General features: G+C 45.7%; 1 protein-coding gene across 2 annotated transcripts in view; it reads right to left on the bottom strand.

The window, feature by feature from the left end:
- Window positions 1-27,580, bottom strand: part of CHCHD6 (coiled-coil-helix-coiled-coil-helix domain containing 6) — a 306,107-nt gene that overhangs the window by 181,415 nt on the left and 97,112 nt on the right. Inside the window, exons 5-6 of one of the 2 annotated variants that reach the window (XM_040358983.1) lie at window positions 26,084-26,104; window positions 10,355-10,438 (exon numbers count right to left, since the gene is read on the bottom strand). In XM_040358983.1, coding sequence (XP_040214917.1) covers window positions 10,355-10,438; window positions 26,084-26,104 — 105 coding nt within the window. The remainder of the gene's footprint in view (window positions 1-10,354; window positions 10,439-26,083; window positions 26,105-27,580) is intronic. The other variant, XM_040358984.1, reaches the window with a different exon arrangement.

The following is a 27,580-nucleotide window of genomic DNA, read 5'->3' as shown; positions in this document are numbered from 1 at the left end:
TGAATACGGTACTCGCCTCTAAGTTACGGTGGCGTAGCGTATATGAGATACGCTACGCCAGCAGAAACTTAGGCCATTCTTTCTGAATCCGGGCCGATCATTTTTCGGCATGAAAAAAATATATATGTTTTTCGGCATGTAGAAAAAACTAAGTTTTTCCAACTTCATCATTAAAACGACATTGCCCACACACCATCGTTTTAAAAAAAATGCTCTAGCAAAGCTCGGTGACATACAACACGTACAACGGCACTATAAAGGGGAAGTTCCATGCGGATGGCGAAACCCTTGGGGCTGCTTTAGCTGATTCCGTGTTCGCAAAAGATCATTTGCGCTTTTCTGTCTGGTACAGCGTGATGAATGTGCTTACTCCATTACGAACGGTAGTTTTACCAGAACGAGCGCTCCCGTCTCATAACTTGCTTCTGAGCATGCGCGGGTTTTTAACATCGTTTTAGCCCACACACGATCATTTTTTATAACCCGAAAAATGACATTGTTTAAAACGTCGTTAAAAAATGCAGCATGTTCAAAAAAAAATCTTTGTCGTTTTTCAGAACACGAAAAATGATGTGAAGCCCACACACCATCATTTTGAATGACATTTTTTAAAAAACAACGCTTTTTTCATGCCGAAAAATGATCGTGTGTACGCGGCATAAGGCTCTCTATAGACTTTTGGTTGTGCAGGTCTGCTTCGATTGCCATCTGGACAAGAGCACTGCAAAGTGTGGTTGATATAACCAGACCTTTCTATGGAGAGGGGAGGCAGGCCCATTTACTTACAGTAGGATCATGCTGCTGGACCAGCAGGCCTTTTTTCCGCACACTTCTCTATAATTTTCGGCCATTACGTACGCTCAGTCCTGTTTGCCCGGTGCTAAATTCTAGGCAATGATCCAAAACAGAATTTAAAGGGCAGTAACAGTCAACACATGAAACCAGTGACCTGCTTATATGATCAAGTAATAACGTAACCATTCTGGAATAAGAAAAAACACTAGACCTGAATTCTCTGTAATCCACTGCAGCCAGATGCCAAAGAGCTCCTTACATGTGGGTTGGGTGCGTCCGCTTCCTGAAGCCCATACTCTGCAGTTTCTGTTTGAAGAACACTTAACTGAATTCAAACCTGTAAGGTGGGTATGAATCTGCTTGGTTACTGAAAGAATTTTTTTGAAATTACATGTAGACCCCTTTCACACTGGGGCGCTTTGCAGGCGCTACAACGCTAAAAATAGCGCCTGCAAAGCGCCCTGAAACAGCAGCTACTGTATCTCTGGGGCTTTTACACTGGGGTGGTGCGCTAGCAGGACGGTAAAAAAAAAGTCCTGCTAGCAGCATCTTTGGAGCAGTGAAGGAGTGGTGTGTATACCGTTCCTCCACCACTCCTGCCCATTGAAATCAATGTGCACCGCGGCTATACTGCCAGGCAAAGCGCCTCTGCAGTGTTTTTAACTCTATCCTCGCCCGCTAGTGGGGGGGGGGGGTAAGCGCAGCAAAATTGATGGTAAAGCGCCACTAAAAATAGCGGAGCTTTACCACCGACGCACCCACCACCCCAGTGTGAAAAGGGCCTTGGAGGTGTTTTTTAAGCACTTTTGCATTAAAAAAAGTGCCTGAAAAACTCACGAAAATTGCTTCCCATTAAAATCAATGAATACTTTCACACTGGTACGGTGTGCTGGCGGAGCATGTTTGAGAGCTAAAAAAAAAAGCACCTGAAAAGCCCCCCCTCTCCATTGAAATGGGTGGGAAGCGCTTCAAAAGCTTTTCAAAGGGACCCCAAAATGTTTCCTTGCAGCGGGTTTTTGAGTCACGTGACCTTCAAAAAAGCTCACCACTAACTCCACAAAAGCACCTAAAAAAAAGCGCTTACTGTTTTATAGGCAGTTTTCAAGCATCTCAGTGTGAAAGGGGTCTTAGGATTTCCAAATGAGAGGGGTAGCAAGGAGCTTGCAGTGGGTAGATTTGGAAAACACAAAAAGAAAAAAGGTGCATATGCCAGGCCAGGGATAAACTGGTGCTCTACAGCAGGGGTCTCCAAACTATGGCCCGAGGGCCAGATGTGGCCCTTTGCTAGTTTTTATCCGGCCCTTGGGGCATTATTCCTCCAACTGACACCAACAATGGGGCACTATTTAGTCCGCCGATACCAGTGATGTGATCCTATTCCTCTTACTAAAAGGGACACTACTCCTATTGACCACCAACCCCAAGGCCATATTTATTCTCACTCATGCTGGGCCCGTGACATTTTCTGCCCCTGCTGGCCACAATCCGGCCCTCCTCAAATCTGAAGGACAATAAACTGGCCCTTTGTTTGAAAAGTTTGGAGACCCCTGCTCTACAGCAATGATCTCCAAACTTTCTAAACAAAGGGCCAATTTATCATCCTTCAGACTTTGGGGGGGGGGGGGGGGTACTGTCAGTGGGAGGAAAACATTTACAGTGCCTATGGTCATTAGAAGGAGTAGTGTCACATTATTGGTATTAGTGGGAAGAATATTATCTCATTGTTGTTTTCAGTGGAAGGAATGGTTCCCAGTTGTTTATCTTGGTGGGAGAAAAGTGCCCCATCGATGGTGTCAGTGGAAGGAATAGTGCCCCATTGTTGCTGTCAGTGGGGAAAAAAAGTGCACGATTGTTTATATAAGTGGAAGGAATAGTGCCCCATCATTTTTGTCGGTGGAAGGAATAATGCTCCATTGTTGGTGTCAGTGGAATGAATTGTGCCTCATTATTCGTGTCAGTGAGAGCAATAGTGCCTCATATGATATCAGAAAGGAGCAGGGCTTTTTTTCCAGCGGGAACGCAGGGGAACGCAGTTCCGGCACCTTCTGGACTGACTGTATAATGTCAAGGGGTGCTGGGGTGCGCTGCAGGGTATTGATTCTTACTGCTGATGGATCTTTTCTAGCTGGAGAGCATCTATTTTTGCAGGGGGTCTATTGTTGATGAGGAGGTCTAGTGTTGCTGGTGGGGGACCTATTGTTGCTGGGGGGGTCAGTTGTTTCTGAAGGAGATCTACTGTTGGGAGAGGGGTCTATTGTTGATGGCTGCCAGAGAGTCTATTAATGCTGGCTGTGTGCGGAGATCTGTTGATGGGGAATTTTGTTGTGGGTGGTACATTGTTAGGGGGATCTATTGTTGCTGGCTGAAGGGGAAACCCCAAATTCCATACAATTGACTTAGCACAACGAAATTATACTTGGTTCTGTATTGTCTAAAAGGGGCGGTACTGGGAGGTGGGTAGGGGATGGAACCAAGGGGCGGTACTGGGAGGTGGGTAGGGGATGGAACCAAGGGACGTTGCTCGGAGGTGGGTAGGGGATGGAACCAAGGGACGTTGCTCGGAGGTGGGTAGGGGATGGAACCAGGGGACGTTGCTCGGAGGTGGGTAGGAGCAGAGAAAACAAGCGACTCGGAAAAGGGGAGTTCCTGCACCTATTGTCTGAGAAAAAAAGCCCTGGGAAGGAGGATCAGTGTCCTAAGGGTCGGATAAAGGTAAGTAAAGGGCTGCATCTGGCCTGTAGGCTGCTGTTTGGAGACCAAAATGCTTGAATGAAAAAACTGAAGCCCTGAGCCATCAGGGCCCATTCACACCTGAACGCAATTTTGGTGGACTTCAGCAAGAAATACTGCAATATTTTACCATTCTAAGTGCATCTCTGTAGAATTGAAAAGACAGAAGAGAGGAAGAGGCATCTCTAATTTCTAGAATCCACGCGGAAAAAAAAAAGCGGGTGGAGCCAAGCCAGCTGTATGCAAGTGATGATAAGCAGGACGCTGTACCGCGGCCAGAATCAACTGTCTAAAAAGTAATTGTGTTTTTGAGAGCAGTTATCAAAACAGGAGGCAAGACAGCCACTCAGCCCCCACTCCTTCCATCATCTGCAGAAGAAGGGTTCTGAAACAAGCGATGTTCATGTATATCATAAAGGATTCTGCCAAGTGCGGCATGTTTTCTGTATTTTTTTAAAAACGGTTTTAAAGCTGATAGAAAAACAATACACAAATGAAGGCCGTTCCGTATTTTTATACGCCGTTTAATGTATTTTTGAATAGAAGCACCTGAATCGCAATCCTGTCAGGATCCAGATTTGCTTTTCCAGAAATGTTGGACAGATCCATGTCTGGTCCCATGGACCTGTCTGCTTTATACCTTGTTTCTGTTAAACCTTGAACTTTTTGATCCTCATATGAACTTCCCGTTTAGGCCATGTCCTTGCACTTCCCGTTTAGGCCATCTCCTTGCACTTCCCGTTTAGGCCAGGCCCTTGCACTTCCCGTTTAGGCCAGGCCCTTGCACTTCCCGTTTAGGCCAGGCCCTTGCACTTCCCGTTTAGGCCATCTCCTTGCACTTCCCGTTTAGGCCATCTCCTTGCACTTCCCGTTTAGGCCATCTCCTTGCACTTCCCGTTTAGGCCATCTCCTTGCACTTCCCGTTTAGGCCATCTCCTTGCACTTCCCGTTTAGGCCATCTCCTTGCACTTCCCGTTTAGGCCGTCTCCTTGCACTTCCCGTTTAGGCCATCTCCTTGCACTTCCCGTTTAGGCCATCTCCTTGCACTTCCCGTTTAGGCCATCTCCTTGCACTTCCCGTTTAGGCCATCTCCTTGCACTTCCCGTTTAGGCCATGTCCTTGCACTTCCCGTTTAGGCCATCTCCTTGCACTTCCCGTTTAGGCCATCTCCTTGCACTTCCCGTTTAGGCCATCTCCTTGCACTTCCCGTTTAGGCCATCTCCTTGCACTTCCCGTTTAGGCCATCTCCTTGCACTTCCCGTTTAGGCCATCTCCTTGCACTTCCCGTTTAGGCCATCTCCTTGCACTTCCCGTTTAGGCCATCTCCTTGCACTTCCCGTTTAGGCCATGTCCTTGCACTTCCCGTTTAGGCCATGTCCTTGCACTTCCCGTTTAGGCCATGTCCTTGCACTTCCCGTTTAGGCCATGTCCTTGCACTTCCCGTTTAGGCCATGTCCTTGCACTTCCCGTTTAGGCCATGTCCTTGCACTTCCCGTTTAGGCCATGTCCTTGCACTTCAAGTTTAGGCCATCTCCTTATGGGAAATGTAGTCCTGAGCACAGTGATTAGGTGACTTTTATGTATCTGTTGAGCACCTGGAAGTTCAGGGGAGCTGTGCGCACGAAACTGGAGGAACAGACTAGAAGATGAATAAAAATGTTTTTACTGGATTTTAAAAAGAATTGTTTAGTCCAGTATGTCAATTATATTTCTCATTGAGAAAAGAAGGATTTAACACCACTTTATTCAGTGTATTAAGCGGTTTGCCTGGCATTCAGCTTTAATTCTATGTTACTGAAAACCGCAATGACAAAAGCATCAACTGGCTTTTTGATGCCTACAGAACGTGAATGATATAGAAAAGTGGTGCGGGTATATCTTGCCAATGAATTTCATGAGAGAGAGAGAAGCTGGCACATCATTCAGCTCACCGATAACTGCGCAAAAGCCGAAATATCAGCTTTAAAGGAAGGTCGTCTTCCATTGCAATCATTTTAAAAAGAAAGGTTTTCCATTATTGTATTTTTTCCCCTCACTATGAAAACAACAAGTGCTTGTACACAGTTCTGTTTGGCACCAAGCCAATGGCTGAAAACGATGGGAGAGGGTCGTAGGAGGGGGCGGCAGGAGGCACGACACAATAAAGGATTAGGAGAAGCTTTATAGCTGTGACTATAGAAACAGAAAATGTCAAGGTCTGTGTACATTCCACAAATGAAAGTGAAATTATATAAAAAGCAGCAGCTAATAAAAAAAGAATGAGTGTACCACGTGTTCGTCGCTTTCATTTATGGGGATGAAAAAAAAAAAATTCCACAAAAAAAGAGAAGGGCTGAAAAACAAAATCTTATTTTTCTTTTTTCCTGATGGAATTAAGCTTTATTGCGGTATGATGATGAGTAGTACTGTCTGTGTATTTCATCGCCCGTCGACACTTAATGGACATTTTCCGCACTTTACAGGCCTCATAAAAGGCACTTCACTGCTTCTCTGTTAAGGACAACGTAACCCACTTGGCCGTACACCTTTCAGCCTGGAACACAGCTTTTCAAAATTAAAAAGCTAATGTACCCTGTGGCCGTGATGCATTAAAGGACGGTAACCGATAACGCATGTGTTAAGTGCAGCAACCAGCGTTTCTATTAGTTGCGATGCTTCGGGAAAACGCTGAGAAGTCCATCGATTTCAAGAGACGAAGCAGTGCCAGACTCACCTTAGCGATACTAAACTTGTAGACCTTGATTACATGTGCACTTATCAATCATATCCAAACCTGCCTTGAAAGTTTGGATGCGACCTGATATACTGGAAACAGGAACACAGGGCCAGATTCACAGAGCAAGTACGCCGGCGTATCTACTGATACGCCGGCGTACTTTCAAATTTCCCACGTCGTATCTTTAGTTTGAATCCTCAAACCAAGATACGACGGCATCTGGGTAAGATCCGACAGGCGTACGGCTTCGTACGCCTTCGGATCTTAGATGCAATACTTCGGGCGCCCACTGGGTGGAGTTCGCATCGTTTTCCGCGTCGGGTATGCAAATTAGCGATTTACGACGATCCACGAGCGTACGCGCGGCCGTCGCATTTTCTAACGTCGTCTGTAGTCGGCTTTTTCCGACTCGCGGTCCAAGGGCCTAGACTATGAAACGCTTTACCAACCAGCATTCGGTTGGAGGAGAATCACTTAGCATTCAGGAGAAAGATCAAAACTCATCTCTTTTGATACCAAAGGAGACAGGAACAACAAGCGCCCAGAGGCGATTAAGTTCGCATGTGCTGCGCTATGTAAGTTTTCATTCATTCATTCATTCATTCATTCCGGCGTATAGTTAAAGCTGGTATTTTGCCATGTTAAGTATGGCCGTCGTTCACGCGTCGAATTTTGAATTATTTTTTTTTGCGTAAGTCGTCCGTGAATAGGGATGGACATAACTCACGTCTAAGTTCAAAAAATTACGTAGTTGCGACGTCATTTCGCGCAAAGCACGGCGGGAAATTTCTGGACGACGCATGCGCAGTTCATTCGGCGCGGGGACGCGCTTCATTTAAATTAAACCCGCCCCCTGATCGCCGATTTGAATTCCGCCGCCAGAAATACACTACGCCGCCGTAACTTACGGCGCGAAATCGTTGAGGATCCGAAATTCCGCCAGGTAAGGTACGGCGGCGTAGCGTATCTCTGATACGCTGCGCGGATCCAATTCTCTCTGGATCTGGCCCACAGTGAAGGTTTTAGGCCAGTGGTTCTCAACCTGGGGGTCGGGACCCCCTCGGGGGGTCAAATTATGATTTGCCAGGGGTCACCAAATCCTGGGCTGTTCCTGAAGCCTGCGCTGCTCTCCCAGGAAAGGAAATGATACGAGGGGGGGGGGGGGACAAAGAAAAAGGGAGAGAAAGAAAAAAAAGAGAGAGCAAGAAAGACAGTTGGAGAGAGGGATGGGGGGGAAAAAACAAGGAATTAGGATAGAGAGAGATAAAGGGAAAGAAAGGAGAACCAAGAGAAAGAGTGGTACATCCTAAGGCCTCGTACACACGACCAAACATGTATGCTGAAACTGGTCCGCGGACCAGTTTCAGCATACATGTTCGGTCGTGTGTAGGCGCGAGCGGGCCGAATTCCAGCAAACATTTGCCCGCCGGGCCTTTTCCCAGCAGACAAATATTCCTGGACGTGTTTTAAAACCGTCCGCTGGAATCCTGCCCGCTCGGACATGTACGGTCGTCAGTACAGACCTACCGTACATGTCCGAGCGCCCGCCGTCCCTTGCATGCGTCGAATGACTTTGACGCATGCGTGGAAGCCTTTAAATGGCAGGCCCGCCCACGTCGCTGCGTCATCGCCGCGACGACGCGGACACGCCCCGCGTATTGTTTACGCGCGGACTTCTGTACGATGGTTAGTACAGCCATCGTACAGAAGCCCTCTGGCAGACATGTACGGTGAAAGCGGTCCGACGGACCGGTTTCATCGTACATGTTTGCTCGTTAGTACCCGGCCTTAAATGTACTATAAGGGATTTTAATACTGTACGAGTGGAAAGCACTCAGGGAGCGCTAAATGTCCGTGGGTTAGAGGCGCAAATTACTTGTCTTGCCTTGGGTGCTTTCAACCCACGCTATGAAAATAGTTTTACTGTTGGGGTTCCCAACAACTTGGGAAATTTTATCAAGGGGTCGCGGCACTAGAAGGTTGAGAACCACTGTTTTAGGAAGTACACTCCCAGTGACCCTGTGAGGTGATGTCAAGATTTTAGCTGCATTGGGGAAAAAAAGCAAACTTTGTTTCTTTCACACAATTTCTGTGTTTACTGCATAGCCTTAGTAGCTCATTGACTGGTTTTGCGTGTTGACTGTAATTGCTCTATAACTGTCAGAAGTTTACAAAGCCCTCCATTGTGTGTGTGTTTTTTTAAACTGTCACAATTCCACAATCTATTTCACCGTTTATACAACACATTTCCATTAATCAGCTGCCTTAATTGACTCCTGAAGACATGTAGCAGCAGCTATGTGTCACAGATGCTGTTAAAGTGAGAGCGAGGCAAACGCAATAAACACTGCAGGAAAATAAAAGCATGTTTTAGACATGCGCAGATTCAAGGATGTCATCCTATACGATTTAAAGGGTAGCTCCAATGAACTGCATGGATGGTTAAGCTGAACGTAAGATAATAATAATGTGACTCCACGCCAAAGCGGTAAATGAATCAAATATATGAAAAAATAAATATGTGAAAAAAATTATATGTATTATGTGACAAATACAAAAAGCTGCCCCCCAATTGTATAAAAATATTCGTGGCAAGAAATTAATAAAATTACGGTAAGTATAGCGCACTCTTTTTCTTTATTTATTAAAGTGGAGTTTCTATCCCAAATATTTTTTTCATTATTGTGCTCATTAGACCTAAAAAAAAAAAGTTTTTTTTTTTTTTTTACTCATCTGGAAATGCCTGTTGCTATGCGGTCCACACGAAATCTGCCTTTGGAATCACCTAGGATTCTGACATCATCTCCCTCTAATGCTCCTGGGAAATGTGTGTCATCATTTCCCAGGATGCAGTGCGCTGTCCAATTATCACTCCCCATCCAAGACTTCCAGGAAGTAAGTGCTTGTAGGCTTTACAATGCCCACAAGCAAAATGACAACGGTGTGGACATAGTTTTTTTAAACTATCTTTTTTGAATATCTATGCGGATCGGCGGCGAATTGTAAAATAGTAAGTGACCGGATTTATATTATAAAAAACGCAGGATGAAAGGACATACATTTAAAAAAATGCTAATTGTGGTTGGAACTCCGCTTTAAGCTGAACGTACTTTAGGAACTTAAAGCGTTTGTAAAGGAATTTTTTTTTTCCTTTAAAACAACAAACATGTCATACTTACCTCTACCCGTTTTTACTTTATCTATGCTGTAAGTTTGTGCTACCCACACCTCCCCTGCTCCTATCTTGAATGTTCCTCCTCAATCATGATATCACCAGTCATCAGAAAAGCAGCTCGGACATGAGGAGGCAAAGCCCCACCCTCTTCCAAGATGGCCACCTCCATACAGTACAGAAAAAGGTATAAGGCAGCTCTGAAATGATGAAGCAAAGCCAAACCTCTACCAAGATGGCCACCTCCACACAGTGCAGTACAAGGCCTAATAAGTAATAGGGGGAAATATTAAATGCAGAGGAAAAAAAGGCAATGCTTGACTAGTTCTTTGCTCTACTTTAAAGGTGACCAGATTTTTAAAATGAAATTTGAGGACATATTTTTTTTTTTACCAGTAATGGTCAATTATCAGCAACTCTTTGCCCGTCACCGCCGCCACCCGCCTCACAGCCTGTCAAGTATTATTCTCCGGGCCCCGGCTACTACTGGGTGAGGAGCGGAGGAAGATCACTCCGCTAGGGAAGGCAAGGAGATAAACAGGCATGCTGCTGCCTGGGACTTGAGTCAAGGCAGAAGAACATGCGAGCGGAGCTGAATGGGCATTCCCTGGAAACTGAAGAAATATTCCCTCCGCTCCCAAAAGCGCATGATCATTAGAAAGGGAAACAGATAATGGAAAAAAAAATACACCCCCCTAACCTGGTAGGAGCGGCTGGGCCGGGGGTGTGTAATTGAGATTTTTCAATCCGGAGACTGTCCCCGGAAACCGGGGATGTCTGGTCACCCTACTCTACTTACCATGTTGTGGCACAACTTACATAGTTCTTCTTTAAATAAATTAATGAATGTAGACATTTTTAGTCCAGATGATCAACAGGTTTATCAATAGCTTCCAATCAAGATTACTTGTAATTATGCTGAAACAACGACGACGACTTACCTTCTTTTCTATGCTGGTCAGCTGTTCCTTGTGAAAACTGTCCAGTTTTTTAAGCTCCTCCTCCTTCCTTTTTAGCTCTTTGGCCTATAAGAGATATACAAAGATATATGTAGCATTTACCATATATGGGAAGGATTAATCGCATTAGAATGGTCCCTCTTTTTATGTACAACAGGTATTTTTGGTTTGTATATATTTTTCCATAATGAAACAATACATCCCTCAAAATCCATCTCCAGTTCATATTTTAATTTAACATTAATAATTTAACATTTATTACTGATAAACAATAGATTTTTTTTCTCAACTCGAATTCTGTTTGACACTGTAAAGCGGGGTTATTCAATTAGCGGACCTCCAGCTGTTGCAGAACTACAATTCCCATGAGGCATAGCAAGACTCTGACAGCCACAAGCATGACACCCAGAGTCAGAGGCATGATGGGACTTGTAGTTTTGCAACAGCTGGAGGTCGGCTAATTGCATCTTTTTCTTCCGTCCGAAAAACCGGATCCTGACGGACGTGGATGGTTGCGGACGTTAGCGGACGTAAACGGACTTGTAAAAAGCGGACGAACGTTCCGCTAATGTGAAAGGGGCCTTAGGCCTCTTTCACACTAGCGGACCGTTCGTCCGTTTATTACAAGTCCGTTTACGGACTTGTAATGCATCCCTATGGGATTGCGTACGTTAGCGGTACAGGATACACTCAAGACACAGAAAAAGCTAAAGACCAAATCGGCACTGACCGTGAGCAAGAGCATTCCTTAAATAGCCCTTCTGGCGCCAACAGAAACTATGGACATGCCCATGTGCACACGCATTTTCCTGCGCTCATGCGCGTGCCTAGTCTCCATTCTATGACAGATACCATGCACATGTGTACCTCTATCCGCCAGTCATTTTAATGGAATTCCCCTTCAGATAGTGTTAAGACTGAGCACTCCCCCTATCCCTGGAAGACCAACTATGTTACCTTATTGGAAAAGGGGGTAGGTTTGATTAATTAGGAACAACTGTTCCTCAGAATGGGAAAACGTTGTGGCCCAGATTCACAACCGAGATACGACGGCGTATCTATGCGCCTGATTCTTAGAATCAGTTACGCATAGATATCCATTAGATCCGACAGGCGTAAGTCTCTTACGCCGTCGGATCTTAACTGCATTTTTTTTTTGACCGCTAGGTGGCGCTTCCGTCGAAATCCGCGTAGAGTATGCAAATTAGCTAGATACGCGAATTCCCGAAGGTACGCGCAGCCGACGCAGTAAAGTTACGACGTTTATGTTAGGCTTTTCCCAGCGTAAAGTTGCCCCTGCTATATGAGGAGCAGCCAATGTTAAGTATGGCCGTCGTTCCCGCGTCGAAATTTAAAAAAGTTACGTCGTTTGCGTAAGTCGTCCGTGAATGGGGCTGGACGTCATTTACGTTCACGTCGAAACCAATGACGTCCTTGCGGCGTACTTTGGACCAATGCACACTGGGAAATTCCACGGACGGCGCATTCGCCGTTCCGAAAAAACGTCAATCACGTCGGGTCACAGTAGTTTTGCATTTAACACGCCCCCCTGATCCAAATTTGAATTAGGCGGGCTTACGCCGGCTAATTTACGCTATGCCGCCGCAACTTACGGAGCAAGTGCTTTGAGAATACAGCACTTGCCCATGTAAGTTGCGGAGGCATAACGTAAATCAGATACGTTACGCCCGCACAATTTTACGCGGCTCTACGTGAATCTGCCCCCGTGTGTCTCTTTAAAGGAATAGTGCGCCTTTCCTGCACATTGTGCACAAGGACAACAAGAACTTTCAAAATGAGAGTCTGCAGGCGGTAATAGGTTAAACTGTGTCACCGACTTAAAATCCATTCGAATACAAAGACAAGCAACAATCATTCTCTTCTCCGGATTCTCTCTTGCCCTCAGGGGTCTGTCATAAACACCCTGAATTTTTCATGTATCATTGAGAGACGGCGCTGTTTACTCCGCATCCTGAAGAAAACATTCCTGTCTTCCTCCACCGCTATATTTAGAGGAGCCTGCCTCCTCAGCACAGCGTTCTCGGACTGCGTCACACAGATGCTTTATGGCAAAGGCCTCGACAGCGGGCTCGAACTTTTAAGAAGCATGCAAGCGTTGGGGTGAAAAGGGACGCGACGCAGAAACGATGAAGCTGCCCGGACAGAAATGTTCCCGGAAGGCGTAGAGCTGTCGCTACAAGGCTGGCAGGGGTCGTTAGGAAGAGAGATTGTATCTGAAGGCTGGCTGCACTTCCAGACTTCCCAGGAGCAGCTAGGAATGGGCAAACTGGGACACTTCATAAAGTTAAGTCTGAGCATATCTGGCAAGAAAAAAAAGAAAGGAAAAAAAAAAAGGCCCTTCCCGGCTGGCCGTGTTTTAAATGTCAGCTTCATCTGACGCTCAATGAGCCTGACACAAGCTCCTGCAGAAATCCTGAAGGCCGGAGATGCTTAGATAGAAAGGAACCAGAGAGAAAAATCTTTTCAGATAGATAGACGCCTCCTGAGATTTAGGTCAGGCTGGAGGTAACGAATCTCAAGCTGATTTAAAGTTGTATAAAAGCCCATCTCCAGGAAAACCAAACCCTCCCATCACCATTACGGTCATAGGCGTGCGCAAGGGGTGTGCCAGGGCACACCCAAATCCTGAGGTTGGCAACCTGTCAATGGTGGGTAGGTGACAGGTAAACCGCAATCATTCCTTGCTGACCCTCAGAACCTGGACAGGAGAGGTGGCGGGGGTGGGATCTCCTGTATTTTCCTCCTGCGGCAGCTGAAAGTAGGCTTCTCCTCCTCTCCCCTTTGTCAACATTCAGCGCCACAGGAGGAAAATATAGGGGACGGTACTAATATATGCCACCCCTCCTTTCCCTGTTACTCTTCCTTCTGATGCCCGGGCCCCCCTATGTGCTCCCTTACTCTGCCTTCATTTTTTCAGGATGGAGAGCGGGGAAGAGGCCGGTAAATATGTCAAACACATATGTGTTGGAGCTTTGGGGTGCACACCCCAATGCGAAAGGCTGCGCACACCTATGATTACGGTCAATGCTTAGTCACACACTTCTTTAACCACAATCCCACGATTCTTTAGAGTGTTTATTTTGCCAATGTTGTTTTGCAGCTCCTTGCTGTGGCGTTATCATGTAAAGTCTTCTGGACCCTGTGAGAACCCTTCAGATAAACAGCCAATGCAAAGTGTCCATATCACCAGGGTGCGATGTGGGCACCCAAAGAAAGGCCCTCTCATTCTGTAGTCCAGAATAGGAAAAATCAGGGTCCTGCCTCATATTTATAGATCAGCAAAAGGGGGTGGGGTTAGATTATGTATGAAGGAAAAAAAAATTATATATATATAAAAAAATAAACATTTTGTATATACAGTAAAACCTTGGATTGCGAGTATAATTCGTTCCAGAAACATGCTTGTAATCCAAAGCACTTGTATATCAAAGCAAATTTCCCCATAAGATATAATGGAAACTCAAACGATTCGTTCCACAACCATTTATTCATAGGTCCTTCAAGCGGTGGTTCACCCTAAAAAACAACTTTCTACCATGAAATCCAACATACTAGCATTAGCTACAGTATGCCTTTATTTTTATTTTTTTGCGCTGTACTCACAGTTTAATCCCGTAGTCAAGTTTCAGACTCCCCGCGGGGAATGGGCGTTCCTATGCAGAGGGGAACATGATTGACGGCCAGCTATGGCGCGTCACGCTTCCCGAAAATAGTCGGAGTAGGACTCGGCTCTTCACGGCGCTATACGGCGCCTGCGCACAGACTAGGAGCTGACTGCGCAGGCGCCGTGAAGAGCCAAGTCCTATTTTGGGTATTTTCGGGAAGCGTGACGCGCCATAGCCGGCCGTCAATCATGTTCCCCTCTGCATAGGAACGCCTACTCCCCGCGGGGAGTCTGAAACTTAACTAAGGGATTAAACTGAGTACGGCGCAAAAAAATAAAAATAAAGGCATACTGTAGCTCGCGCTAGTATGCTGGATGGCATGGTAGGAAAAAAATTTTTTTTTTTAGGGTGAACCCCCGCTTTCAGTTTATAGTCCATATAAAAATATTATAGCAATGTGATAGGTTGTGTAACCATAAAATGTCCATCCACAAATGGAAGCCTCCACAAGGGGATTAGAAGCAAAATCCAGCAGGAGCTCCAGAGTATAAAAGAGAAGAGAGGCGCCTCTAAGGCCCCTTTTACACTGGGCATGTGAGGTGTGGTGGCGGTATATCGGCGCAAAAAATTTGCGCCGTATTTACCGCGATATTCAGCCGCTAGCGGGGTTTAAAACCGCACCGCTAGCGGCTGAATATCGCAGTAAATATGACGGTATAGTGGGGGTTAATACCGCAGGTTCCCATTGATTTCAATGGGAAGGAGCGGTATAGGAGCGGTAAACACCCTGCTCCTATACCACTCCAAAGATGCTGCTTGAAGGAGATTTTTTTTCCTCCTGCCAGCGCATTGCCTCAGTGTGAAAGCCCTCGGGCTTTCACATTGAGAATGCTGGGGCAGGATTATTTCAGGCGTTATTTATGCGCTATTTTTAGCGCTAAAACACCTGAAATACGCCTCAGTGTGAAAGGGGCCCAAGTGTAGCAATTTGTTGCTAAATGTTGTACCTTCATTAAATGTAACCCTATAGCTACACTAAAGCCTCGTAAACACGATCAGTCCATCCGATGAGAACGGTCTGAAGGACCGTTGTCACCGGTCAACCGATGAAGCTGACTGATGGTCCGTCGCGCCCACACACCATCGGTTAAATAACCGATCATGTCAGAACGCGGTGACGTAAAACACAACGACGTGCTGAAAAAAACTTGTCAACTTGATTCTGAGCATGCCTGGATTTCTAACCAATGGTCATGCCTACTAACGATCGGTTTTGACCTATCGGTTAGGAATCCATCGGTTAAATTTAAAGCAAGTTGGCTTTTTTTTAACCGATGTTAAATAACCTATGGGGGCCACACACGATTGGCTTTGACCAATGAAAACGGTCCATCAGACCGTTGTCCTCCGTTTAACCTATCGTGTGTACGAGGCCTTAGAGACGCCTCTTTTCTTTTATACTCAGCTGTGACATGACACTACTTGTATATCAAGACATCGCTTGCATATCAAGTCCAAATTTATTAAAACATTTTGCAAGTTACTCTCAAACCAAGGGGCCAGATTCACAGAAGAAATACGCCGGAGTATCTACTGATACTCCGGCGTATTTTCAAATTTGCCGTGTCGTATCTTAATTTGTGATTCACAAACAAGATACGACGGCTTTTGGCTAAGATCCGACAGGCTTACGGCTTCGTACGCCTTCGGATCTTAGGCTGCAATACTTCGGCCGCCGCTGGGTGGAGTTTGCGTCGTTTTCCAGCGTCGGGTATGCAAATTAGCTTTTACGGCGATCCACGAAGGTACTCGCGTGCGTTACGTCGTCGCAACTCGTTTTTTCCCGTCGCAAAGTTAAGGCTGCTTTTTCATGCCTTAACTTTACACCAGCCATGTTAAAGTATGGCCGTCGATCCCGCGTCGAATTTAAAATTATTATTTTTTTCGGCGTAAGTACGTTACGCACGTCGCCATTCACAAACACGTGGGGGCGCCGTAATTTCGCGCAAAGCACGGCGGGAAATTTCCAAACGGAGCATGCGCAGAACGTTAGGTGCGGGAACGCGCCCAATTTAAATGGTACACGTCCCATTTGAATTAGGCGGGCTTGCGCCGGACGTCTTTACGTTACACCGCCGCAAGTTTACAGGTAAGTGCTTTGTGAATCAGGCACTTACGCTGAAAACTCGCGGCGTTGTAACGTAAAAACGATACGTTACGCCGCCGCGATTCTTTCTGAATCTGGCCCAAGGTTTATATATATATTTATATAACACTCAGTACATCTCTGCAATACAAGCACATTGCCCCATGCTTTGTTTCTAATAAAAAACACTGCAAGTACAGAAGAATACTTGGTGATCTACCAAAAATCTTGTGATCTCTTCCCTACTGCACTGTGGTAACATGTCTTCAATGCAAGTGTTAATGGTGTAGCACATAATGCACCAGAATGCAGTGCACTGCAGCATACCACAATACACAATGTACATTGCAGAGCTTAAAAAAAAAAAAAATGCATCCTCTTTCTTTGGTGCATTACAACCCATTCATTTTTAAATGGACTGTCTAATGCTTTGCACTGCGCCTCATTGCACACAAAAAAAGTGTGTGAATTTGCCTAAAAACCTAATTTGTTACCATCCAAGTTGCTGTAATGTCAAAACGCGTAAATCTTTAATTTCATTTAACCACTCTAAGATTTATCCCCCCCCCCCCCTTCATGACCAGGCCATTTTTTTTGCGATGTGGCATTGGGTTAATTTAAAGGACAGTTGTGCCGTCATGCAATGCCGTTTTTTTCCCCCACAAATTGAGCTTTCTGTTGGTGGTATTTGATCATCTCCGAGTTATTTATTTTTTGCGCTATAAAACCTACCGTATATACTCGAGTAGAAGCCAAGTTTTTCAGCCCGTTTTTTTGGGCTGAAAGTGACCCACTCGGCTTATACTCGAGTCAGGGTACCGTGACATGCAGACGGCGGCCGGGCAGTGTTAAAAAGTCACGCTCCTCCATGACCTGTTCCGTGATAGGCGGAACACTCAGTTTCCCAGCAGACACTGGCCCAGATTCACAAAGGAGTTACGACGGCGTATCTCCAGATACGCCGGCGTAACTCTGAGTGTGAGGCGTCGCATCTCTGCGCCTGATTCATAGAATCAGATACGCCTCACTATTGCCTAGATACGAGTGGTGCAAGTCTCCTACGCCGTCGTATCTTGGGGTGCATATTTACGCTGGCCACTAGGTGGCGCTTCCGTTGATTTCCGAGTCGAATATGCAAATGAGCGAGATACGCCAATTCACGAACGTACGTGCGCCCGGCGTATCAAGATACGTTGTTTACGTAAGGAGTTGGACCGGCGTAAAGTTACCCCTCATAAAGCAGGGGTAAGTCATGTTAGGTATGGACGTCGAAAACGTCCGAACAGCGTCGTATTTTACGTCGTTTGCGCAAGTCGTCCGTGAATGGGGCTGGGCGTAGGTTACGTTCACGTCGCCTAAGCATTGAACGGGCGTAATTTACTTTGAAAATTCTACGTGATACTGAGCATGCGCGCGCATCCGCCGTTCGTAAAGCGCGTCATTTACGTGGGGTCACGAATCATTTACATACAACACGCCCCCTACCAGCCTAGTTTGAATTAGGCGGGCTTACGCCGGCCCATTTACACTACGCCGCCGTAACTTAGAGCGCAAGTTGTTTCTGAATACGGGACCTGCCGCTCTAAGTTACGGCGGCGTAGTGTATCCGAGATACGCTACGCCTGCCTAAAGATAGGCGCTTCTTTGAGAATCTGGCCCACTGTGTTCAGTGTTCCGCCCATCACGGACGCCATTTTTGGTTGTAACATGAGAACATCTGGAAAATGTCAAGGGGAACGAATACTTTTTCAAGGCACTGTAAGCTCATCACTGTGCTGCTTCTCCTTTCAGTGCCCAGTCACAAGTTAGGGTTGGGTCCAGGACAGCCTGGGCTCAAGGGAAGTGGGCTGAATGTTGCTGGGAGACTGGGGACTTGTAATGATGGAAAAAAAGAAGCCCTATAGGTGACAGCTCTGGATTAAAGTTAAAGTGGATGTAAACCCAATTCATGAAATTTGAGCTGGGCACATATATCTGCAGTATTCTGTTATCTCTCTTCAAAGAGCCAAGTCCCATAGCTCTCTCCTGAACAACCGTCCCTCTGTTATTAGCCTGATAACTCCTTTCTGTCAGGGGAGGTTGCTAAGATAGATTAGCAGGGAGCTGGCCCTGTTACAAAACACCTCTGACAGTCTCTGCCTATGAGGAGAGGGGGTGTGTGCCTTTCCTTCAAATCAGCAATTTTAGCCATCTTGGATGTATGCCCAGACATCACACTCTGGGCCAGATCCTTAGTGGAGATACGATGGCGTATCTCCAGATACGCCGTCGTATCTCTGAGTCCGGTTTGTCCTACCTATGCGCCTGATTCTTAGAATCAGTTACGCATTGATATCTATTAGATCCGACAGGTGTAAGTCTCTTATTCCGTCGGATCGTAACGGCATATTTACGCTGGCCGCTAGGGACATGTACGCTGATTTACGCGTCGAAATATGTAAATCAGCTAGATACGCGAATTCACGAACGTACGCCCGGCCGACGCAGTACAGTTACGCCGTTTACGTTAGGCTTTTCCCGGCAAATAGTTACCCCTGCTATATGGTGGCGTAAGTGCGGCATACCAATGTTAAGTATGGCCGTCGTTCCCGCGTTGAAATTTGAAAAAGTTACGTCGTTTGCGTAAGTCGTCCGTGAATGGGGCTGGACGTCATTGACGTTCACGTCGAAACCAATGACGTCCTTGCGGCGTACTTTGGAGCAATGCACACTGGGAAATTCCACGGACGACACATGCGCCGTTCGGGAAAAACGTCAATCACGTCGGGTCAAGCCTGATTTATATAACACATGCCCACCTCTTCACCATTTGAATTAGGCGGGCTTACGCCGGCCTATTTACACTACGCCGCCGCACTTGCCTGTAAAAGTTCCGGAGGCGTAACGTAAATAGGATACGTTACGCCCGCACAAAGTTACGCCACTCTACCTGAATCTAGCCCTCTGTGTTAAACAGGAAGAGAAAAATTCCTAACATGATCTGAACTTTCTAATCAGTATATAAAGGTGAAGACAGCAGATATACATGTAAAACCAATGTAGGGAAATTTGGTTCATCCCTGTGTATCATCTGAGGCTGTTCACTTCACTGGGTGTATGGAGGGGTTACACCCACCTTAAATAATGCAGCAAAAGCTGATTTATTTTATTTTATATTGGACGCTTCAATTTTTTTTATCTTGTTATTACTGGCTAGAGTTCTGCTTTAAAAGAAGCTATAATTTAGGGAGCGAAAAAACGTTACATTAATAGACCGTACAATCACTATATCTGACAATAAAATAAATGCCAGTTTATGCCCACTTTCACCACGTTCTGCTAATTAGACTGGAGGGGCCGCACTAAACAAGAACACTTGAATTCTCTATCTCGGTCTATATCTTGGCCCTTCTGGCACACAAAGGGTGCCATCCAAATAATAGGGGTTGCCGCCGCTGCCAATTAAGCTGCACGTGCGCATCTGCATATGGTTTTCCAGGATGGCGCGCCTGCACCCAGGCAGTGTAAATATTTCTCTGCACTAATGATTTATAATAAGCATATAATAGGCACTTGGGGCTCCTTTCTTTTTGTCTGAGGTTCCATGTAATTTCTGTGTGTGTTTTTACTTGTGCCAGCAACCAATCAGCCGAAACAACGGGCGGAATTATTTACATCGTCGTTAAACAAACAGCGACGAGCTCCAAAATATGTACCGTGCCCTGATCAGAATAAATCAACTAAAGGCCATTGTCCCGATGCGTGTCACAGTGTGAAAATTAAAAGCATGGATCCAAGTTTCCAAGACATACGATCTCGTGAGGCTGCTCTTCTACGGGCCTGAAGACTCTATAAAAAGGGCCTATCCTCTCTCTTCCATTTCCACAAACATACATTGACTTCTAAAACAATGCAGCTGCCATCAGTCCCCAGAAAGTGTCAGCACACTCTATGTAGGGAAAGAGCTCTTGGGAAATGTAGTTCTGGGGCCATGCTTACCTCAATCAGAATGGAGTGCCCAGCAGCTGCACCTGCAAGAATTTTCAAACCCTGATAACGAGGTCACAGGAATAAATACAAGTGGTTTTGAATGCAGAGACCTATGGCTAGATTCACAAAGAGTTACGCCGGCGTATCAGTAGATACGCCGTCGTAACTCGGAATCTAAGCCGTCGTATGTTTAAGTGTATGCTCAAACTGAGATACACTAAAACCTAGCTAAGATACGACGGCCTGAGCCGTCATATATGAGTCGTCTAGTTTCGCCGGCTGCTAGGGGCGTGAACGCTGATTTACGACTAGAATGCGTAAATCAGCGTGATACGCCGATTCAAGAACGTACGCTTGCCCATCGCAGGAAAGATACACCGTTTACGTAAGGCGTTTCCCGGCGTAAAGTTAGTCGAACAAATAGCTGGCCTAGTCAATGTTAAGTATGGCCGTCGTTCCCGCGTCGAAATTTGAAAATTTTACGTTGTTTGCGTAAGTCGTCGTTGAATGGGGCTGGACGTAATTTACGTTCACGTCGAAACCAATACGTCCTTGCGGCGTACTTTGGAGCAATGCACACTGGGATATGTACACGGACGGCGCATGCGCCGCTCGTAAAAAACGTCAATCACGTCGGGTCACGAGTAATTTACATTAAACACGCCCTCCTGTTCCTCATTTTAATTAGGCGCGCTTACGCCGGCCCATTCACGATACGCCGCCGTAACTTAGGAGGCAAGTGCTTTGTGAATACGGCACTTGCCTCTCTGACATACGCTACGCCGCCGCAAAAGTAAGCCAGTCTATCTGAATCTGGCTACTAGTATATAAGGGTAGATGGGGGTTTGGGGGTAAATTTGGGTCATGTCTGGAGAATACCTTTATGGCCAATGAGATTATTAAAGTGATTGTAAACCTTCATCTTGAATAACAACCCATTTAGTTTAAAATAGAAATACAGTGGATAGAAAAAGTCTACACACCCCTGTTAAAATGTCAGGTTTCTGTGATGTTAAAAAATGTCCCGTACACACGATCCTGAAAATCGTACGAAAAATGCCGCTTTCGAAACGATCGTACGATAATCAGATCGTTAGTACAGAGCTTCCGAGAGCCGATCAGGACAGTTCATCCGATTTTATTCCATCGCACATGCACGGAAATTTTTATTGTATAAATGTCAATGGTCCCAAAAAAAGTGTCAAAAGTGTGCGATCTGTCCTGCTAAAAATCACAGATCGCCGCCATTACTAGTAAAAAAAAAAGCCATAAATCTATTCCCTATTTTGTAGACGCTATAACTCTTGCGCAAACCAATCAATATACGCTTATTGTGATTTTTTTTTTACCAAAAATATGTAGAAGAATACATATTGGCCTAAACTGAGGAAGAAATTTGTTTTTTATATTTTTTTATTATAGCAAAAATTAAAGCGGGGGTTCACCCAAAAATAAATTTTTAACATTACATTCAGCCGAGTTGTCCTAATGACAATCGGCTGTTTTTTTGTTTTTTTTTCCCGTACATACCGTATTTTCACCGCCGCTTCCGGGTATGTCGTCTGCGGGACTGGGCGTTCCTATCTGATTGACAGGCTTCCGACCGTCGCATACAGCGCGTCACGAGTTGCTGAAAGAAGCCGAACGTCGGTGCGGCTCTATACGGCGCCTGCGCACCGACGTTTGGCTTCTTTCGGCAACTCGTGATGCGCAGTATGCGACGGTCGGCAGCTTGTCAATCAATTAGGAACGCCCAGTCCCGCAGAAGACATACCCGGAAGCGGCGGTGAAAATACGGTATGTACGGGGAAAAAAAAAACAGCCGATTGTCATTAGGACAACTCGGCTGAATGTAATGTTAAAAATTTATTTTTTAGGTGAACCTCCACTTTAAGAAAAAAATGTTTTTCAAAAAAAATCGTTTTCTTTTTGTTTATAGTGCAGAAAATAAAAACCGCAGAGATGATTAAATACCACAAAAATAAAGCTCTATTTGGGGGGGGGGGGCGACTTCAATTTTGTTTGGGTACAACGTAGCACAAACGCGCAATTGTCAGTAAAAGCGACGCAGTGCCGTAACGCAAAAAATGGCCTGGTCAGCAAATCCTTCTGAAGTGGTAAACGTAGCACGGGGCTGAATAGCAAAAAAATGCCCTGGTCATGAAGGGGGTAAAACCTTCCGGAGCGGAGGTGGTTAAGGGACCTATTAAAAACAGAGAAGTAGAACACTTCTGGCTGCAGTTGCCTTTCATTCCGATTGAGCTAAAAAAAAGGCTGAATAGCTTCTCAGCACACAAAATGGATCTCTAACAGAATAGTTTGCAATAAAATCGAGGCCGTTTAGGCTAAACTTCCCGCCCACTTCACTGCTTGCCAAAAAGCAAAAACCAGACAATGCTTAACCTCTCCGGATACCACCGGCCCCCCGATTGTGAGGAAAGGAAAAAAAAAAAAAGTGCTGCGGAATTTAATGAATATTATGTATGCGAAAACTCATTAGACAGAATAACCTGTGATCTGTGGACTGCCTACTCAAACCAATGGGAAGCGTATTCCCGGCAACCGCCGACTGATGCCAAAAAGGTGCAACAATTGGCACCGGCAATTAGCAACCTTTCATTTTAGAAAGTGCATATCCCTTTCATTATTTTTACTCTGAACCACTTAGCGGATTTAGCCGCACAAAGGTTTCCTGAGAGGCCAGGCAGCTGATTGCAGTTTGTGGGGGATTCTAGTGCATGTCTTTTTGTTTCAGAGCGATTCTATATTTTATCTTTTTTTTGTATTTTTTGTTGCTTTTTTTTTTTTTTTTAGCTTGCAGGAAAAACAAGCAAAGTGCCAGGACAAAAAAAAGAGCAAGCTTTGAAAGCCACAGATCGGTTTGATTCCTTTAACCTTTCTGGCTGTGATATAAGATTTCTATTTGTGATTTGGATTTAAAGAGGAACTGCAGTCTGCTCACATAAATTTGTAATAAAAACATCTTTATGCCTCCCTCCAACCGTACTTGCCAAATATGCTGCAGAAATCTCCTTCCACCGAGTCTGGCTGCATCCATTTTAACTGTGGGCAGCTGAAGCTGCTGCCTGTTGACTTCCTGGATTTACAAAGACACACCTCCAGCTCTGCAGCTCCCACTGGCTCTCTTATGACTCATCCCCCTCTGTTCCTAGCAAACTCTCACAAGAGAGGGAGAAAGAGCTGTACATGATGTTATAAGCCTAGGCTTTTTACCAGACAAGAAACTGGAACTGGGCTTGAAGTAAATATGCAATTTCAACAAGCCTGTATAAGGTATTTACTGGCAGAAAAAAAAATGTTTTACTATCCAAAGTTAATACAACAAGGGCAGAAGATTTAATAAATGGAAAGATGAAAAAATTATTGAAGTTCTGCTTTAAAGCGGAGGTTCACCCATAGAGAACACTTTTTCCCCTTAGATGGATGCTCGTTTTGTCTAGGGGAATCGGCTAGTTGTTTTAAAATATGATCCGTACTTACCCGTTTACGAGATGCATCTTCTCCGCCGCTTCCGGGTATGGGCTGCGGGAGCGGGCGTTCCTTCTTGATTGACAGTCTTCCGAGAGGCTTCCGACGGTCGCATCCATCGCGTCACGATTTTCCAAAAGAAGCAGGCGCAGTATAGAGCCGCACCGACGTTCGGCTTCTTTCGGCTACGAGTGACGCGATGGATGCGACCGTCGGAAGACTGTCAATCAAGAAGGAACGCCCGCTCCCGAAGACCCATACCCGGAAGCGACGGAAGAAGATGCATCTCGAAAACGGTAAGTACTGCTCATATTTTAAAACAAATAGCCGATTCCCCTAGACAAAACGAGCAGGAATCTAAGGGGAAAAGAGAAAAAAAAACTAATTGGGTGAACTCCCGCTTTAAAAAGGGTGTGTGTGTGTGTGTGTACACTGTATTACCAAAAGTATTGGGACACCTACCTTTACACCAGTGGTTCTCAACTCCTGTCCTCAGGAGCCACCAACAGGCCAAATTTTAAGTATTACTTTGGGGAGATGCAGACTAGAATACTGCAATCACTGAAATACATCACAGGTGATCTAGTTTTGTTGCTCAGTTATCTTGCAAACCTGGCCTGTTAGGCTCCATTCACACCTAGGCGTTTTAATGCCTGAAGCCCGACGCTATTGCAGCCTGCAATACGCTGGAGGGGTGATTTAACATTGGCGGCTATGGAGATGGTTCACATCTCCACGCCGAAACGCCGTACGCCTGAAGCTCAAAACAAGTCCCGGACCCTTTTTTTCAGGCGGCTTTTGGCATAGCCGACAATGTTTCAATCACCCCTCCGGCATATTGTAGGCTAAAAACGTTTTGTCGCGGCAAATCGCGGGACAAAATGCTGCAATTTGTTGCGGCAAATCGCGGTACAATACGCCGCGTTCAGGTGTGAATGCAGCCTAAGTGGGTCCTGAGGACAGGAGTTGAGAATCACTGCTTTACACGCACATGAACTTTAATGTCATCCCAGTCTTATGAACCGTACACACGATCCGAATATCGTACGACTTTTTTCGCTTAATAGTCGCAAGTAAAATGAAATAGGTTTCTAAAGTCACGTAAATTCTCGTATGACCGAAAAAAATAAATCGGAAGTGATGTCATGTGTTGTAATGTATTTGTATTGTATTTTCGGACGACAACTGTACTGACTAAACGAAAATCGTACGAGGAAAATTTTCGCGCATGTCCGATCGAATAATATCGGATGAACTCTCGAAAGTAGTGTACACACGATCCGAAAATCGTACGATCGCTTTCGTCCGATATTCGGATCGTGTGTACGGGCCATAAGTCCGTAGGGTTCAATATTGAGTTGGCCCCACCCCTTGCAGCTATAACAGCTTCAACTCTTCTGGGAAGGCCGTCCACAAGGTTTAGGAGTGTGTCTATGGGAATGTTTGACCATTCTTCCAGGAGAGCATTTGTGAGGTCAGGCACGTTACCGAGATATCCATCTTTAAAGTGCCGACGTATAACGACGGTGGGCGGTCGGTAACTAGTTAAAGTGGATGTCCCCTAAAAAAAAAAAAAAAAATATTAAAAGCTAGCAGCTACAAATACTGCAGTTGCTGACTTTTAATATTAGGACACTTACCTGTCCTGGAGTCCAGCGCCGTCTGCAGCAGAGGACGAGCGATCGCTCGTCACTCTGCTGCCCCCACCGCCATCCTCGGTGAGGGAACCAGGAAGTGAAGCGTTCCGACTTCACTGCCCGGTTCCCTACGGCGCATGTGCGAATCGCGCTGCGCCGTGCTGACTGGTTCCTGCTGTGTTCTGGGAGCAGAGTGTTTCCCAGAACACAGGGGGTGGGGGGGGGGTTACGGGATCTGACGCCCTGCCCGCAGTCTACCCGCAGACTGTGTGGCCGGAAATGGGTGCAAATACCTGTATCTGCACCCCCCAGGGGGGTGGGTTACGGGATCTGACGCCCTGCCCGCAGTCTACCCGCAGACTGTGTGGCCGGAAATGGGTGCAAATACCTGTATCTGCACCCCCCTCCCCCTGAAAGGTGTCAAATGTGACACCGGAGGGGGGGATGGTTCAGATGAGCGGGAGTGGAGGTAGAGGGTGGAGCTCTGCTTTAATATTGTCAAGATTCAGAAATTTGATAGAATAAAAAAATAAATAAATACAAAATAGAATGTAAACCGTACCTGTGCCTCTAAATTCATTTTGAAACATGTCTCTAAATTAATCAATGTTAATGCAACAACAATTAGACCAGTTTGTTATTTCCTTCATGCACAAATGGGCCACTTTACAGAAACCATTAAAGAAGAAAAAAAAAAAAATGAAAGAAAAAAAAAAAAAAACACAGAGAAAGGCGAAGAGAAGAGACGGAAATGAAATACACTTTGGCTTCCACAAAAAAATCCCCGCCACAGTGACAATATGACAAGTGAAATAAGCATGAACACGAGCCAAACAGTGCTTACCCATTCATCCAAATCCGCAGGCTTTGCAAAAAAAAAAAAAGGGAGAGAGAGAGAGAGAGAGAGAGAGAGAGAGAGAAAGAGAGAGAGAGAGAAAGAAAGAAAGAAAGAGAAAGGAGGGGAAGGGAAACAAAAAGCAAGAATGTCAGTGATTTATTAAGTCGGAGGTTCGGCGGCACAAAGCTCTGCGTGCACCAAGTGTAGCGAAAGCTCAGAAATCGCAGAACATTAGATCAGCGAGCGGTGACTGTTCTATAAATCGCTGCTCAGCGGGGCCGAAGCGGCAACCCGGGTCTTACAAAGCGTCAAAGAGACTCTTCAAGGGCCATTCCTATGCAACAGCGGGCACAATTCTTCACTCCAGGGGCTGAATTATTTTCACTTATTTTCCTTTTTTGTATTGAGCCAAAAACTTTTACCTGTATTTAGGCTTCATATTTATTTAACTTTTTTTTTTTTTTTATTATTATTATTATTATGGAAACAAAAGTAGCTCACATTAGCATTTGTTTACGTAAAATAAATGATGCTGTAAGTGACAGTTAGGCTCCATTCACATCTCCGCGACAAGCAACGCCGCGTGCGCGGCGTATTTTGCCGCGGATAGTGTATCTTTTTTTTTTTTTCAAATTCTTCCCATTGCTGTCAATGGGCGAACGCCAATGTCGCCTGAAAAAAAGGGTCCGGGACTTTTTTTCAGGCGACAGGCGTACGGCGTCTATGAGATGTGAACCATCTCCATAGACAGCAATGGGAATTTCCCCCTCTAGCGGCACAAGCGTCCGGCGTTTTGTCGCCTAGATGTGAATGGAGACTTACTAACTTTGGGCGTTAGGCCTCATGCACACAAGCATACTGGCTGAGCACTAAGGTTGTCGGTTCAAATCCCAACCACGGCACGACCTGCATGGAGTTTGCATGTTCTCCCTGTGCCTGCGTGGGTTTTCTCCCACACTCCAAAGCATGCTGGTATTAACCACTTAAGGACCCATTCACACCGATATACAATCGGCAGAATGGCACGGCTGGGCACATCCACGTACATGTACGTGGCTCTTTAAGCCCAGCCATGGGGTCGCGGGCGCGTGCACGCGACCCGGTTCGAAGCTCCGTGGCCGCGGAACTCGCAGACCCGATCGCCGCTGGAGTCCCGCGATCGGTCCCCAGAGCTGAAGAACGGGGAGAGCTGTGTGTAAACACAGCTTCCCCGTTCTTCACTGTGGCGCGGTCATCGATCGTGTGATCCCTTTTATAGGGAACCACAATCGATGACGTCACACCTGCAGCCAAACCCCCCTACAGTTAGAAACAGACATGAGGTCACACATAACCATAAGGGGACGCCGAAGGGGTTAACTCCCAAACTGGAATTGTCATTTTCACAGTAAACAATGCATTTTTAATGCATTTTTTGCTGTGAAAATGACAATGGTCGCAAAAATGTGTCAAAAGTGTCCGCCATAATGTCGCAGTACCGATAAAAACTGCTGATCGCCGCCA

This window comes from Rana temporaria, chromosome 7, assembly GCF_905171775.1.
Source record: "Rana temporaria chromosome 7, aRanTem1.1, whole genome shotgun sequence".
NCBI classification, from domain to species: domain Eukaryota; kingdom Metazoa; phylum Chordata; class Amphibia; order Anura; family Ranidae; genus Rana; species Rana temporaria.
This window is presented reverse-complemented; position numbering and strand designations above follow the sequence as displayed.